Here is a 16,945-nt window from a genome sequence, read left to right as displayed (position 1 = left end):
AGGAGGAAGACGAGGACGGCCACGGCCAAGCGCGCGCCGTTCACCATTGGAAACTACTACTGGTCGGTATCCTACTGAGCGATGGAGTGATTGATCTGATACATGCAGCACGAACGAGGGGCCAGTTTGTAGCCGGAGTTCTGCACCTGCCTCTTAATTTTCTCTACTTTCTTTAACACAATCCGATTCACCAGAGCTGTGACTGGTCTCACTCTCTCTTGCACGCTCCTTTTCCTCCGGTGCGGCCGCTTTCCTCCTCACCTCCTTGCACTTGGCCTTACTGTTCCACACAGTGATTCCCATGCTCCCCTCTGAGGCCTTTTGTCCGTGCATGGCCAGATCTGACGAGTGAGCATTGTTGGACTCTATATATTGCTTGTTGGGCAGTGGTCGATGGTCAGCAAAATGGATAACTAAACAGTGACGGGTCGTAAAGTCGGCCAAGGATCCACCTTTAGTACTCAAGCCTGCATGGCGTCGATCTGATCGGATTGCTTGCTGCTTAGCTTCAGTACTCCCTCATCGCTCTAGTACAATGTTTCAGCAGTTTGGTTTCTCACCGCTCTAGCACTCCCTCTTTTTTACTCTGCATATTAATTTTGTTTAAGGTGATTATTTGGTTTAAGCTTATAAAAACCGTGTAAGCTACTAATAAAGCCATACTAATTTTGTTTAAGCTTAAGCCTTTAACTATCAATATTTGGTTACCAAGTTTTAAGCCTTTAACACCGCAAAGAAGTTTTCAAGGTGATTATTTGGTTTAAGCTTGTAAAAACCGTGTAAGCTACTAATAAAGCCATACTAATTTTGTTTAAGCTTAAGCCTTTAACTATCAATATTTGGTTACCAAGTTTTAAGCCTTTAACACCGCAAAGAAGTTTTCAAGGTGATTATTTGGTTTAAGCTTGTAAAAACCGTGTAAGCTACTAATAAAGCCATACTAATTTTGTTTAAGCTTAAGCCTTTAACTATCAATATTTGGTTACCAAGTTTTAAGCCTTTAACACCGCAAAGAAGTTTTCAAGGTGATTATTTGGTTTAAGCTTGTAAAAACCGTGTAAGCTACTAATAAAGCCATACTAATTTTGTTTAAGCTTAAGCCTTTAACTATCAATATTTGGTTACCAAGTTTTAAGCCTTTAACACCGCAAAGAAGTTTTCAAGGTGATTATTTGGTTTAAGCTTGTAAAAACCGTGTAAGCTACTAATAAAGCCATACTTTGGTAACACAACTTGTCTGGGTGGTGTAGTTGGTTATCATGTTAGTCTCACACACTAAAGGTCCCCAGTTCGAACCTGGGCTTAGACAAAATTTAATTTTTGACATTTTTATCAGTCGTCACGTTTTAGAACTTTGAACCCTCAAAGATGATCCACGTTAATTTGGATCAACATTAATCCACTTAATCACAGTTAATCGGCTATATGCATGGTTCATGTCAAAAGGAAGTCAGCAGACTAAACACGATGGAAATAGTCTGTCATGTCAAAAGAAGTTTTCAACGTGATTATTTGGTTTAAGCTTGCAAAAGCCGTGTAAGTAAGTTACTAATATAGCAATACTTGGCTCAGGAAAGCATCTTGTCTGGGTGGTGTAGTTGGTTATCACGTTAGTCTCACACACTAAGGGGGTGTTCGGAGTCCCTCCGCTCCGGACTCAGCTCCGCGGAGCTGACGGAGCTGCAAGCTAAAATCATGGAGTTGAAAAGTAGGTGCTCCACAAATTCCGTAATTTCGCAGAACTGGTGGAGAGCCGAACAGGCCCTAAAGGTCCCCAGTTCGAACCTGGGCTTAGACAAACTCTTTTTTTTGATATTTTCATCAGTCGTCACGTTTACGTTTTAGAACTTTGAACCCCTCAAAGATGGTGCACGTTGGATCCTCAAAAAAAAAAAAGATGATGCACGTTAATTTGGATCAACATTAATCCACTTAATCACAGCTAATCGGCTATATGCATGGTTCCATGTCAAAAAGAAGTCAGCAGACTAAACATGATGGAAATGGTCACTTACAAGCAAAGACTAAACATTTGCCCCGCCGGCGTCGTTGTCACGGAGGGAATCGCCCCGGCCCGCCGGTGTCCAACCCGTGAGCCCCGCCCGTGTCTGGCGCATGTTGCTGCTGCTACACACGCATGCACTAGCACTGCTACACAAGCACAGACTGTTCACGTGGGAGAGGTCGCGACGGCGCCGCCGCTTCCGTTATGGTCTTCGTCGCCGGCGTATGGAGGGGTCGCCATGCCTGCGTTGCTCCTCTTCTTCTTCACCGCGGCTCGCCATGTCTGCGTTGCTCCTCTTCGCCGTGGCCTTGCTGATTGGTTCATCAGGCATCGTTTTTCCTACGCCTCAGTTTACTTCTTTCTCTTATCGGGCCGTCTAAAATTTCGAGTAGACACGTTACTTTTCCTCCTCTCCTCCCTCGCGCTTCATCTCTTGGTCCTCAGATCGATCAGAGGAGGTTGTGTTTTATGATGTGTCTATCCATGTGGCGCTCAGACATGTTATTTGATTCCTATTCTTGTTAGTTACTTGTGTTAGGTCCCTGCGGCTTTTTAGGTGTACAGATGTGGTTGTGCTTCGTGTTTCCCTCCTTTCTTCTTGTTCATTAGCCCCACGACCGTTGACTTGTGGAGAATTCTCAGTATGATCTTCTTTTATACAGCTATATGTTATGGAAAGAAGAACTAGGATTTTCTTTATGATGGCATTGTCACGATGGTTGAGAAGTGTGCTTTTTCTCTTTGACGCCTCTCCAATACTACTACTCTTTCATTCTCTCTCACGTTTCTCAACTACCATTCCGTGTTCTGTTTCTGTACTTTCAACTCCTAACTATTTGCAACCAAAATTCATTTGGCATGTGTGGGCTTTTGGATTTTTTTGAAATTCAGCTGCTATGTATGCGTGGGCCGTTTAGATTTTGTCTGCGGGTGTTTGATTCTCAGTTGCGATTCGTCTTCGTTTGAATTTGTGGCTCTCCGATCTTGCGCGGAGATTCGCGCTTGGAGTTGGTGTTTTCCATGTCGGGTGCGCTTTACTTTCCGGGCCAGCCCGTTAGCTCGCTGCGTTTTCCACTTCTATTTTAAATTTCCTTTTAATCTCTCCCCATTTCTCGTTAGGCGGCACCGAAAGGATGGGAGTTCTTGCGATTTCTTCTTCCTCCATGGCCAATCCGAGCTCTCCCTCTTCTCCCTCTTCAACATTTCCACTCCAGTGGTTGTGATTTCGGTTGGCGTGTAGTGGTTCTCCCTTGCCCTGTTCAATTTTGGTGCTCCTGTCCCTTCTAGATCCCCTGGGCGTCTAATTCCCCTTGCCCGTTTCCATGTAGATGTATGTCTAGAGGCTTGATTCCGCTGGAGTAGCGAATATGAGCTCTACCTCATTCTCCCATTGTCTCTGTGGATGTAGGTGTTTGATTCCTCTTGGCTAGGTTTTGGTTTCAGTGTGGATTTGTGGTCTGTATCGGTGGGGGTTGTGCTTCTTCATGTTGATTATTGTGATAATTCTTTCTAAAATTGTGATCTAGTTAAGTGGAGTGCAGGTAGTGTTTTAGCCAAACCTCCCCCCTCTGAACTCATCTATTTAGTCATATACTCCCTCCGTTTTGATTTACTCGTCGTGGTTTTATAAATCGGAACGGAGGGAGTATATATGAAGCAACCAAATCTGTTTGGGTGTGGGTGTGTGTGTGTGTGTTTGCTGGTTTGCCTTTTTTTGGTTAGTTAATGTGTCTTTCAGTTATTGTCTCTGTTCATGCTTATCTCTGCACAAATAGTTGTTGCAACGGACTATTGGAACTTTCGATGCTCACACTATATTAGGCTGTTTAATGTTTAGCTTGGTGTTATGTAGTACCTGTTTGTTCACTACATTTGGAGTATGGTTCTGGCTCACACTGTATTTGTAATTCTACTATAAATTTGCACTATAAATCTATTGAAATTATACTGTTAATCCACTGCAATTACATGTAATTCTACTGTATGTTTACACTGTAATTCTATTGTAAATCGCACTGTAAAGCTACTATAAATTACAGTATTGATCTACTAAAGTTACACTGTAATTCTACTGTATTGTTTACTTTGTAATTCTGCTGTAAATTACACTGTAATTCAACTATAATATAATGTATTTTCACTGTTATTTAACTGTAAATCAATTGTAAATTACAATGTGATTCAAACTGTAAAACTCTGATCTTCTACTGTAATTGAAGAATGGTACACTCTAAATTACACTATAAGTTCTTTTACTCTTTTTCAACTCTTCCTTTTTGTGTGTCATGTAATCTGCTTATAGGATTAGTTTAATGGGTAGACTACGGAAGGTTCTCACCAGGACGTTCCTGTAGTATCAACTTTTGAAACTGCAGATTCTTTCGATGAACCTTTTGTGCCCAGCAATTTTGTTGTTTATGATTCATATGAGTTGTCGTTGGTAGTTATTCTTGTCTATTTTTTGTTATTTTCCTCATTTGGTTTAGTTCTTTATTTTAGTTCATTTTAATTTGTTTATTGGCTATCTCTTTTTATGCAGGAACTATTTGTAGATGATGGCAACTTTCAGAAAGCTCTACTGAAGTTCTATATGAATCATTTGCGTGCTATTTGTTTACTTGAGTCCTTGTATTTTTTATTTTTCTTTATTTATGCCTTTTCCACCTTCCTTTGGTTTACAGTCTTCTTCATTCATTTGTTATTTTTTTCAGAAAGTAAAATGTTTGAAATGAAAGCTTTCATGTGCCGGCACAAAGAATGTGGTTAGTTGCATCAAATTCTTTTCATATCGGACTAGTCACTTCTTTTTTTAGAAATTTACTTTTGTGTTACCTATGTACTTAGACTAGTACTGTTTATAATCATCTTCCACAGTAATCTACCTTAGTTTTTTATTTGTTTTCCCTTTTTGTTTCATTTAGAGACATAAGAGATATAGTGATTTTCCTGTTTGTTCAACCTTTACTAGATATTCTGGGAAGTTCTTTTATGTGGCGTTGTTGATGGCTGTATAAGAATGTTATTCAGAGATATGGGATGGAGTGTGTTCTTTATTTTGTCAGAACTGAGGTCCCTGAAAGGCTTGTCAAATGGATTGCTACTAGGTTTGATGTATATTGCATTCATTTTTAGAACCTTTTTTGGAGTTTACTGCTTAACTTGCAGTTTCACTAAAAGTGTAACTTCAGGGGCAATCGACACTGTAAATTCAGGTCAATTACAATGTAATTTGAGTGCATTTGCACTGTAATTTGAGGGATTTTACATTATAAATTTAGGGAAATTACTACTATTATTCATGTGCAACATTCAGTGTATTTCGCAGGGCAATTACTATGCAAATCATAGAGAAATTACATTGTAATTCGTGTGCAACTCACTGTAAGTTGCACGGCAGTTACAGCGTACTTTTTAGGGCAATTTTATTTTGTTTGTCTTTGTTTGGTTGGTTTGTCTTCGTCGAGTAACATTATTTTTCTAGATAGTTTTGGGGTTTTGTCAATGTTAGATGATAGCACTCTCTTACTGTGAAAATTGCAAATCTACAAATCCACCGTAAAACTGTAAATATACTACTGTTATTCAATTGATTTACTACTGTAAATTACAAATAAAGCTGACAAACTTACACTAATTTACAGTGGTAATCTACAGTTCTTACAGTGGTAATATGCAGCAGTTTTTTTAAATAATTTTGAAGGTGTACTCATGCAATCACAGTGTAATTTTGGTCTTTTGTTAGTTTGCAAGAGTCAGCGTTTATCTTGGGTTGCAACTGTTAGCGGTCATTTTCTCTGCTTATCAGTATTTTTACACTGTAATTCTTACTAGATTTTTTAGTGTAATTACTCTATCTTATCATTTGAATTTGCACAGTAATTCATAGTGGATTTTTTAGTGTTTTTTACTCTATCTTGATCAGTGATTTTACACTGCAAATCTTAGTGGACTTGTAGTGTAATTACTTATATTATCAGTGAATTTACACTATATATCATAGTGGAATTTAAGTGTGATGTTAACTGTAATTTTTAGTGTGCTTTTGGTCTTTTGTTGGTTTGCTAGAGCTATGGTTTGTCTTGGGTTACAACTGCTAGTCTTTCATATGCTTATTCATTTAAATTTTTATTTCTTACTGTTTTGATCTCTCCCTGGTTATTGATATGAGGTATTTCTTCAGCTGTTCCTGCATCTTCAGCGGACTGTAGTCAACTTCCATGTTAGGCTCTACCTCTGTATAAACACCTCCCAAATGTCCTCTCTTCTTTTTCCTACCTCTGTAAGACCAGAACTGTTTTTTCTTTTTTGACTGTGTAAGACCAGAGATTGTCAGGACATCCAACCTTGATCCTCTGTCTGACCAAGTTAACATTTTTACTCAGAGACACGAAAGCATTTTTACTTTTTACTTTTTCCTGTGCTGTTCTCTGCAGGAGCCTACGACCCCCTTGATCCAACGGGCAACATCACAATCAGATGGGATGTGAGGAGCTGGGTTCCAGATGGCTATGTGGTAAGGATGAATCACTTGTTGAACAACAATAATCCCTCTACAATTCCACATTATGAAATATACATACTGTACAGCAATGACTGCTCAGGCATGAGACTGTACGTCTGTACCTTTCCATTGTTTATCCTCTTCCAAATGCTGACATGATGTAATTTCTCCAGGCTGAGGTTTCACTATTCAACTATCAGCAGTACCGCCACATTCAGCCACCAGGATGGAAGCTCGGGTGGGTGTGGTCAAAGAAGGAGGTAATCTGGTATGTGCAGGGTGGACAGGCTACAGAGCAAGGCGATTGCTCCAAATTCAAAGAGATTATCCCTCACAGCTGCAAGGTGAACCCGGAGATAGTCGACCTGCTTCCCGGGGCACCTTACAATAGGCAGAGGGCCAACTGCTGCAAAGGAGGAGTCCTCAGCTCACTGGCACAGGACCCTGCTAATGCTGTGGCCTCCTTTGAGGTTTCAGTTGGTCGATCAGGGACCACAACCAAGACCCTGGAATTGCCTGTGAATTTCACTCTGAAGGCCCCTGGTCCAGGGTATACCTGTGGACCTGCAACCAAGTTAGATGAACCTACAAAGTTCACTACACCAGATGGAAGTAGGAAATCTCAAGCCCACAGTAAGCCATTGTCTAATTTCTTGATGCATGGAAAGAATATCTCAGTAACTAGCATGCATATCTGACTGTTTATTTTATTTTGCAGTGACATGGACTGTGACTTGTACCTACTCACAGTTTCTCGCACTGAGGTATCCCACGTGTTGTTTATCTCTCAGCGCGTTTTACAGTGACACTTTTGTTAGCTGTCCCAAATGCTCATGTGGCTGCCAAGATAACAGTACAAAACCAGGAATCTGTGTAGAGCAAGTTACATTTGACATAACCCAAATAATAAACTAGAATGAAGAGCCAGCTTATTGTTTAGTTATCTGACAGTGGATGCTACATTTTTTTAGGGGAAACTCACCTTATCTTGGTTCTGTCATGAATGGTCAAGACAAGAACGGCTTGGCATCTCTGGTCCAATGCACTACTCATATGTGCCCAATAAGAGTTCATTGGCATGTGAAGGCTAACTACAAGGAGTACTGGAGAGTAAAGATCACAGTGACAAACTTCAACTACGGGATGAATTACTCGCAGTGGAACCTAGTAGCTCAGCACCCTAATTTCAACAGCTTGACTAGCATTACCAGCTTCAACTACACAGCTCTGAACCCTTATGGACTTATGAGTGAGCACCTCATCCCTGGACAATTGATATTCCTTGTGTGAATGTTTTTTCGGCTATCGACAAATCCTCTTATCGCAGATGACACCGCTCTGTTATGGGGCATCAGGCACTACAATGATTATCTCTTGACTGCTGGACCTGATGGATATGTTCAGTCTGAGCTACTATTCCGGAAGGACCCGTCAACATTCACCTTGCGGGCAGGATGGGCCTTTCCAAGAAGAGTGTACTTCAATGGCGACAAGTGTGTGACGCCGCCTCCAGATGCGTACCCGTGGCTGCCAAACGCATCCACGAAATCAACCATATCAGTTATCGTCCCATTGGTTCTTTGGATGCTAGCTAATCCCTACTTCTGAGAAGAATGAAGGTGCATTATTAAGACATGCTTTTAGTCTAGTTTTCATGGTCGACTTTTTTACACCTTGTTTATGAAACACCGCACCGGAATCATTTCATCGGCCCTCAACCAAGTAATTAGCACCCTGTTAAACTTTCCTGCAGAATGCAAGTCATTGACACCCTGATGCATGTAAACAGTGCCGTCATAGGCCTGAAGTTGAAACTATGACGCTTGAGATAACAATCTATGATTTTATTTTGTTTGGTATTCAAGAACTTATCTATCTGCTTTGCCAACACTAGAGAATATTCAAAGAGCCGTGCAAGTAAAACAGATGGTCATGTTGTTGCAGAACAGTCAGAATAGGTTACCTAGAAAAAGGATATTTCAGATGTTGTTGAAAATTAGTTGGTAATGGTGAAAACACTCTTTTCTGGGAAGATTTATGGATTGGCGATAACTCACTTAGGGAATGTTTTAATAGGCTGTACTTATTTAACTTTTAGTGTCAATTTTACAGTAGCTAAGGTTTTTGAAGAAGGTTGGGGTTGTATTAGATTTCGTAGAGTCCTTTTTGGTGAAACAGCTAAACTTTGGGCCGAGCTTAAAACTTGCTGTGCTAATGTTATGTTATCTAAAGATAGAGATGGTTGTAGATGGCTTTTGACTAAGAATGGATTTTTCTCGGTTAAATCTCTGTATAATTTTCTTAAGATGCAGCAGGTTCAATGTAAATTTAAAAGCTTTTGGAAAATTAAAATACCTCTTAGAGTTAAAAAAATTCTATGGCTTACTTTTATGGACAGTATTCTAACTAAGGATAACTTAGCTAGTGCATCGTGGTTGGACAGGTGATGAGTGTTGTAGGTTTTGTTCTTGTAAAGAAACTATTGATCATTTGTTCTTCGGTTGTAGTGTAGCCAAATATGTGTGGAATGTAAGTTCTTGTGCATTAGATTGTAATGTGATGCCTGGTAAAATAGTAGAGCTTTATGATTGAATTTTGCCGTTTAAAGGAAATGGGGTGAGGCAGGTTGTGGCATCTGGAGTGGCTTCAGTTTTATGGGGGTTGTGGAAAATTAGAAACAAAGCCTGCTTCCAGCATGTTTACCCTGCTGATCCTAATAGTTTGGTAATAGTCATATCTCAGCTGTTATTTTCTTGGTCTATTCTGCAGAGGAAAAAGCTCGGAAAAATCCTTTGCTATGGAGCCAAATTGCTGCTGGTAGTGGCGTCTGAGTCAACAGGAATAGAGGCGGGGCACCGTTGACAAAGACTGGAATGGAAAAAAGAAGCAACAAGTTGAAGTGGTGAAAAAAGAAGGTGCTGTGAACTATCAGGTTGTTGTTGTGTGCTCTGGTTTTGCTTTCTTAGGTGCTATCCTTGTTCCTGGTATGCTTTGCTAGAGATGCGCTGTTTGAGTTTCTTTTACTGTAGTTTTGTGTACTTCCCAAGTTCCCAGAGCAGAGGACTTGTCAGTAGGCTCTTGGTAGAAAAAAGACCTCTGTTACTTTTGCTGTGTTATCAGCTTCTTAATTGAAGTTGGGGACGTTGCCCCTTGAGTCAAAAAAAATGAAAAAGGATTACTTTCCTCATCTAATCAATCATTTTGCTGGTCTATCACTCTGTAATTTCATGTTCAATTGCTCTTGTGCTTACTGTTTGCAAAGGTCATGATACAACTGGTAACACTTGTAACTTATCGCAAGAACGTATTCATGTGTGCATTGGAAATCGATATATTTGCAAATCACTCATGTCATTATAAACAAAGATCATATGCCATGGATCCAAGAAAACATGCTAAGTCGCCAAACAGCATCAACACTCAAAAGCAAAATAGCATAGTGAAGGCATCAAGGAAATGCGAGGAAAACAAACCGCTGCAGCGTACCCAACACGGTGTATACAGAATCTACCAATTCTTTTGCAGTCTCGTACTGATTTTCACATTATCATTTTTCAAGAAAAGGCAAGAAGACTTTTGCGTTTCTTTGTATTGAAAAGAGAGGGTTTATGTTACAAGCCTCCTACGAGGTACAATGGTCAAGGTGGTTACAGGAAATCAGTGCACATCCCATGTTTGGGGCATGGTGTCCCGTAGGCCGGCAGCTCCTGCCTTGGCCCAGAGCGCCGTCTCCTCCTTTATCTTCACAATTAGGTCATTCACGCATGGCTGGGCACCGTTAAAGACGTAATCGTTGCGGTGTTTCCAGATCATCCATGGGTTTAGAAGGGCCATGAAGGCGAGGCCCTTGCACATGGTCGTTGGTATGCTCCGCTTGGCCGCATGCCACCATTCCAGGAGGGAAGATTCGTGGCTTGGCGACGCGCACTGCTCTTGCGTGTAACAGAGAACAAGTTCACAGAGCTTTCTTGTTTTACAGAATGCAATGTACAGTGAAGCCCATGTTGAACCACCTCAGAGAACAAATGCTAAACCTCAACCAGTGGGCTAGTAAAGAAAGTAGGATGTTTTAGTTATTTCTTTAAACTAAAAGTTGTCAAGAAAAGGTACTTCAAAATATAGAAACCAACATCAATTAAGGACATATATCCAAGCTTAATTACCAACCGCATCATAAGTGATCCGACATGTTCTTTTTGGTGGAGCAAATTCGGCAGATGTCATTCTGTACTGATAATTAGGAGCCGACGAGACTTGTTCATCTCTTGGTGGAGAAAAGTTAAGTAATATTTTTTTTTTTAATAATTGGTGGGCCTCATACTTTTTTGTCAATGCACGCCTAAATTCGTGTCATTTTGTATTAAAAGAAAATGAAGGAAAATTAGGGGCTCATATGTTGCATTTATTAATGTAGAGGATTGCAACATCTTACTAACCGAAAAAGGGTTTCCCCCCACTTTGCAAATTCGGCAAATGTCATTCTGTACTAATATTATAAGCAACCATCACCGATCAAGAACATCTGCTGAGGCAAACAACACATCAAGCCCAAAAGAAAAAAAGAAGAAGAGAAACTAAAGCCAACGACAGCAGCTCGACGAAACGCGGATGACTCGCCCCTGCTGCACCCTCCGGAGTTGTCCCACCACCCTCCTAGACTTCGGACCTCCGTGTACCAAGTAGCACCTCCAAGAAGGAATGCGACAATGATGACACTGCTGCCCGGACATGTCCTAGGGTTTTCCCCGACACGCGGAAAGGATTGGGGAATAGGTACATCTGACGCCCTTTAGGAAGGTTGCAGCCGCAAGGCGTCACCGCGCCAATGTCGGATGAGCCAGCAAGGATTTTTCCCAAACTCAAAACACCACTACTCGGCCGATCCGAAGCCTTCCAACCAGCTAGCCACCCACCAACATGCGCCACCACGGACTTGACGCCACCCTCGTCGTCTCACTGAGATCACCATCACAAGGCCAAGAGGGCGGAAAGAAGGAGCACAAGGAAGCGGGAGTGGCAACACCGAAGCTGCATGGGAGGGAACTATCTCCACCGTCGTCGTGCGGGAGGCGTGGCCTCCGACACCGTCGCGGTAGCCGACCGGAAGCTGCAACAGGGGCACACTAGGCCTCTCGGGCCCGATCGGGCCTAGATCAGGCCCGCAAAGCCACCGCCGCCATGCTGCAGCAAGCCGTCGACAGCGCCACCACCACCAAGTATTCCGACGCGACCCCTCCGCCTCAAGGGAGCAACGTCACCGACAGAAGAGTCCCCGGCCCGCCCAGGCCCAGATGGGGCTCGAAGGGGCCCAGATCTGGGCTGAGTGGGCGCCACCACCCCACGCAGCCGAGCACCCCACTGCCAACAGCTACCCCGCCACGCAGCAGATCCCCCACGCTAGCGGCAAGGCGTCCCGCCGCTGCGCCTGACCGTCGCCGCCTCGGAGCACCCCTCAGGGCCGCGCCGCCCCGCGTAGGAGCAGCTCCAAGAGGGGAATAGCCGGGGGCCGCCGCCAGCGGTGCCGCCTAGGCCTAGCCCGACGACGGATGCAGGCGATAGCGGAGGGAAAGGGAGTGGGCAGAGGACTCGAGGAGAAGGGCTGGAGGCACGGTCGGTCGCCCGCGGGGGGCGACGCGGTCGCAAGAGGAGGGGGGGGGGGGTGAAAGGATATGCGGTGCCCCCATGTTAGGTTTTGGTAATTGATGACATTCTCTATGGGCTAATGGTTGCCTTGAGGTATATTTGAAGGATTTGTCCATAGGCTTTTTCTTGAAGTCCATTTGTTGGTTTCAAGGAGTTTATGTGTTGGCCAAGGTGCTTTTCAAGGAATTATCCAGAGATTGGTCATGTGAGACTTGAGCTTATTGCAAGCATGTCTTGAAGAAGAAGATTGTGTGAACATTCATGTGTTCCTTCAAGACATCATCCTAATGAAGAGAGTTAGAAAGATTCAAGGTTGATCAAGACTAAGTCAAAGAGTGAATCAAGTTGATCAACACACCAAGCGTACAAGATGTACCGAGAGGGATCAAGTGATCCCATGGTATGGTAAGCATTGTCCATTACGCTTTGTATACTAACCCATGGTCTAAGTGAGAGTTCTATGTGGGGTTAGGTGTGTTTCCATGGGCTTGCGTTAAGATAAAGGTATCATACAACCCAGGGAGAGGATGACATCAAGTGGTGATCGTCATCAAGATTGCGGTGTGCAAGTTCAAGTGGAGCATCACAAAGCGATCAAGTGCTTGAAGCTTGCCTTCCATTGTGGTGACAATGGACTTGTGAGGATGTGCCAAAGAGTGGCTCACCCATAGTGGATTATGGGGGAGAAATCAACTAGTCTTCATCGAGCCAATGCAGTCAAGTAAGGTATTCCAACTTGAGGAAGTCAAGATCGTCATCATCTACCTCAAGTGGACTATGTGCAAGGCAAAGGTTTGCCCTTGATAGGTTTTATGTTTCACCGGTCTCATGGTGGTAGTTGGTAGACCGGGTTATAGGATCGATTGTCGTACTATCAAAGGGGGGCTCTCTAGTGAGTAGCTTGATCGTATCGTTCGTTGAGAGCTCAAACCATTGCATCCTTGCATCATCTTTCTTGGTTCTGGTTTGGTTCTTCTCCTTGTGAGTTTTTGAGCATATGGTCATCTTCATGACAATCTCGAGTTCATCAAAAATGGAGTTCACATGAATCTTCTATGATGTTTTCGATGTTGGAGTTTTTTTCGGTTCTTCATTCATAGAGGTTTCACATCTCTATACCTTTGGCACTTTTTCTGCTGCTTCTTCTTACTATAACAAGCTTGAGTTGGCTCAATTCGGAGCTCTTTTGTAGAAGTTGTGGCAGTTCAGGCTTTATTGTACCCTCTGGTTTCTCTGGTGTGTTCCTGAAGGCCTCAACCGGCAGTACCGCTTGTAAGCGTCAGTGTCGCGGCCCTGTGCCACGCGTAGTACTGCTGCTTCTAGGGATGCGATTTTTCGTGTCGGGTTGCGCGGCAGTGGAACGGTAGTATGAATGGTAGTACCACCCATGAACTACCGCTCCACTTCCGCTCCCCTCCAGGACCCTACGTGCTCCCAGCGGTTGTAGAGAGGCAGTGGGTGTGCGGTACTACCACCTATAAGTGGTAGTACCGCTCCTTCGAGTGGTAGTACCGCTGGTGCGGCTCTGCTTCACCCCATCTGTCATGCTCTGCCACCTTAGTGCCCTGAGCTGCAACCCCAGCGGTAGTACTACTGGGGTGAGCAGTAGTACCGCTCCGACGGTACTACCGGCTCGTGGTCTCGCACCATTGCATTTCTCTATGTGCACTACCGCCCGGGCGGTAGTACCGCTCCCCTGAGCAGTAGTACCGCTCGTGTGCGGGCTGAGCACATAGATTGGATTTTCCCCCACGTATAAAAGGGGGTCTTCTTCCCCATTGAACCTTATCCTTTGAGCTCATGTTCTTCCCCCATTGTTGACCTTCTTCGAGCTTGCTATCTCTCAATCCCTCCATGGATTCCTACTAGTTTTTTTGGGGGAAAAAGAGAGGAGATCTAGATCCACACTTCCACCAATCACTTTCTCCTCTATGTGAGGGGAACCCCTTGGATCTAGATCTTGGAGTTCTTGGTGTTCTCCTTCTTGTTCTTCCTCTCTTTTTCCTCCATAGATTTTGTTGCTTTGGTGGGATTTTAGATTGAGGGACTTGGACACTCCCTGTGCCCTTACCAGTGCATTAGTTGTATCGGTTTGAGTTATCCACGGTGATACGTGGAAGTTACAAGTTGAGAAGCTTATTACTCTTGGGTGCTTGGTACCCTAGAGCATGTTACTCTTGGGTGCTTGGGCGCCCTAGACGGTTGGTGGTGTTCGGAGCTCAACCATTGTGGTGTAAAGCTCCGGGCAAGCGTCGGAGTATCCAATTAGGTTGTGGAGATCGCCCCGAGCAATTTGACGGGTACCGGTGACCGCCCCCAAGGGTTGCCAAAGTGTAAGGGTTCGGTGACCGCCCCCAAGGGTTGACATTTGTACGGGTTCGGTGACCGCCCTCAAGGGTCCCTTAGTGGAATCACAACATCTTGCATTGTGCGAGGGCATGAGGACCGAGGAGATTACGGTGGCCCTAGTGGCTTCTTGGGGAGCATTGTGCCTCCACACCGCTCCAAACGGAGATTAACGCCCGCAAGGGTGTGAAGTTCGGGATACATCGTCGTCTCCGCATGCCTCGGTTATCTCCTACCTGAGCCCTTTACTTATGCACTTTACTTTGTGATAGCCATAATGTTTCATGTTATATATCTTGCTATCACATATTTGTTTATCTTGCTTAGCATAAGTTGTTGATGCACATAGGTGAGCCTAGTTGTTTTAGGTTTTATGCTTGACAAATTAACCGCTAGGTTTATTCCGCATTTGTTCAAGCACTAGTAGAAAAAGGGCCTAATGTTCAGCTCATTAGTCCCGGTTTGTATTTGAGCCGACACTAATGTGACCATTAGTGCCGGTTCCAATGGCTAGGCGGGCCGCTCTCATTAGTACCGGTTCGTGGAGAACCTTTAGCACCGGTTTGTGCCACGAACTGGTGCTAAAGAGAGTGGTGGCAGGATGTTGTCAGTCTGGGGCCCCTCCAACACCTTTAGTACCGGTTCATGCCACGAACCGGTACTAAAGGTCGTCCTATATAAACCCTTCGTCCACCCGCGATCGAGCTCGCTCTGTTTTTCCCCTTTCCCCTCTCCTCTCTGTTCTTCCCCTCTTCCTCGAGCTCATCACACATTTTGCCCAAATTTTGTCAAGATTTGAAGGCCCCCATCCATTCAAGTGATCACAAAGGTAAGCAACTTTGTCCTTTCCATCTCTCATTGCTAGATTAGCTCTTGCAATGCTTTATATAGTGATTAATTTGTGGGTTTTAGTAATTTGGGAGGAATTATATGTGGTAGTTTATTTGATTTATATGCAATTTGAGCTCAAAATAACTCTTAGTTTGCATATGTAGGTGTGGTTTACTTAGTGCCTTCCCGTCTCCGTCCTAAGCACCGCTGATCGTCCGCACCGTCCCGTCGCCAGCACCACCTTGTGGTGAGCCTCTTGTTCTTATATTTTTATATAAAAAAAATCATGCTTGTGTGATTTAGATATATAGTTACTTGTATAATTATCTTACCCATATGTTGTTTGTTATTCATAGTGCCATGGTTTTGATATCCGTCCCCGTCGGCCCTCGTCCGGGTTATGATTCGGATGTGGTATATTCTCTTTTATAACTATTTGTTGCATTTCGTGTTTATGACAAATTATGCCCATCAAGTTGACAGATATTTTTACGGAAAAACTAACGCCCACACGTGTGGGCATTTGCACACCGCCCACACGCCTCCATCACTACTCATTTTGCCACGTATGAATAGATGACATCAGCAGAAATCTTTTTGGTTTTTGGTTTAAAAATGTTTTATCTCCTAATTTAAAAAGCGAATAAAAAATCTGTTTTCACCATTAAATCCGTCTCGACAAGATCTTCAAAACTAGACCCCATGTTGATATGTTTCGACGAATTTTTTTTTGCCCAAAAGTTGCCATGATGTTTACACTGTGGTTGCCATAGTGCTTAAACTAAAGTTGCCATGTGGCAATTTTAGTTTGTAGATCATGGCAATTTTAGTTTTTGATGATGGCAATTCCAATACTTTGAGCATGAAAATACTTTTTTGTATGAACCATGGCAATTTGCACGTATCATGGCAATTTGCACGTATCATGGCAATTTTAGTTTATGGTGCATGGCAAGTCTAGTTTCTTAATTCCCCATTTTATAATATGTCAAAATTACTTTTAAATGTAGAAGAAAATAGCTGAAACATATCATGACAATTTTAGTGTAAACATCATGGCAATTCATGTGCAATAGAGATGGCAACTTTTAACCAAAAAAAATTGTCGAAATATATTGATATGAGATCTAGTTTCGAAGATCTCGTCGCGAGGGATTTAATGGTGAAAACGGATCTTCAATCGGATTTTTCATTTAAGAGATAAAACATTTTAAAAACTGAAAATCCAAAAAGATTTCCACATGCATCCATGCGGTGACATGGCGTACTCTGTGTGTTATAGTGCGTGTGGGCAGGTTTAGCTCCCACCACACGTGTGGGCGTTAGCTCAAAATAACTCTTAGTTTGCATATGTAGGTGTGGTTTACTTAGTGCCTTCCCGTCTTCGTCCTAACCACCGCTGATCGTCTGCATCGTCCCGTCGCCGGCACCACCTTGTGGTGAGCCTCTTGTTCTTATCTTTTTTTATATAAAACAATCATGTTTGTGTGATTTAGATATATAGTTACTTGTATAATTATCTTACCCATATGTTGTTTGTTATTCATAGTGCCATGGTTTTGATATCCGTCCCCGTCGGCCCTCGTCCGGGTTATGATTCGGATGTGGTATATTCTCTT

General features: G+C 43.1%; 1 protein-coding gene and 2 non-coding genes across 7 annotated transcripts; all 3 read left to right on the top strand.

Moving 5' to 3' along the window:
• Positions 1–1,235: 1,235 nt before the first annotated feature.
• TRNAV-CAC (transfer RNA valine (anticodon CAC)) lies at positions 1,236–1,309 on the top strand. The gene has a single exon. It is a non-coding gene; the product is annotated as a tRNA-Val (tRNA).
• A 274-nt stretch (positions 1,310–1,583) lies between these two features.
• TRNAV-CAC (transfer RNA valine (anticodon CAC)) lies at positions 1,584–1,798 on the top strand. The gene is made up of 2 exons: positions 1,584–1,621; positions 1,763–1,798. It is a non-coding gene; the product is annotated as a tRNA-Val (tRNA).
• Positions 1,799–3,069: 1,271 nt separating this feature from the next.
• LOC109747482 (COBRA-like protein 1) lies at positions 3,070–9,718 on the top strand. 5 transcript variants are annotated; one of them, XM_020306535.4, is made up of 9 exons: positions 3,070–3,241; positions 3,334–3,409; positions 4,545–4,767; positions 6,439–6,518; positions 6,680–7,139; positions 7,225–7,270; positions 7,478–7,755; positions 7,834–8,125; positions 9,276–9,718. In XM_020306535.4, the coding sequence occupies exons 3-8, from the start codon at positions 4,596–4,598 to the stop codon at positions 8,112–8,114; spliced, it is 1,317 nt and encodes a 438-aa protein (XP_020162124.1). In that variant the 5' UTR covers positions 3,070–3,241; positions 3,334–3,409; positions 4,545–4,595; the 3' UTR covers positions 8,115–8,125; positions 9,276–9,718. The 5 variants fall into 5 exon arrangements, with proteins under 5 accessions (XP_020162124.1, XP_020162123.1, XP_073367079.1 ...); XM_020306534.4 differs by having other exon boundaries at positions 3,070–3,247; XM_040404595.3 differs by having other exon boundaries at positions 3,120–3,233.
• The last annotated feature ends 7,227 nt before the right edge of the window (positions 9,719–16,945 follow it).

Source organism: Aegilops tauschii, chromosome 3 (assembly GCF_002575655.3).
Source record: "Aegilops tauschii subsp. strangulata cultivar AL8/78 chromosome 3, Aet v6.0, whole genome shotgun sequence".
Lineage (NCBI taxonomy): Eukaryota > Viridiplantae > Streptophyta > Magnoliopsida > Poales > Poaceae > Aegilops > Aegilops tauschii.
The sequence above is the reverse complement of the archived record's forward strand: the minus strand, read 5'-3'. Positions and strand labels throughout refer to the sequence as shown.

What these genes read in the sequence shown, in the direction of transcription:
- LOC109747482 (XM_073510977.1), top strand. Translation starts at nt 4,539, where the DNA reads ATGCAGGAACTATTTGTAGATGATGGCAACTTTCAGAAAGCTCTACTG. An exon ending in GTGCCGGCACAAAGAATGTG is followed by an intron (nt 4,768 to 6,438) that starts GTTAGTTGCATC and finishes TGTTCTCTGCAG; the next exon opens with GAGCCTACGACCCCCTTGAT. An exon ending in GGGTTCCAGATGGCTATGTG is followed by an intron (nt 6,519 to 6,679) that starts GTAAGGATGAAT and finishes TAATTTCTCCAG; the next exon opens with GCTGAGGTTTCACTATTCAA.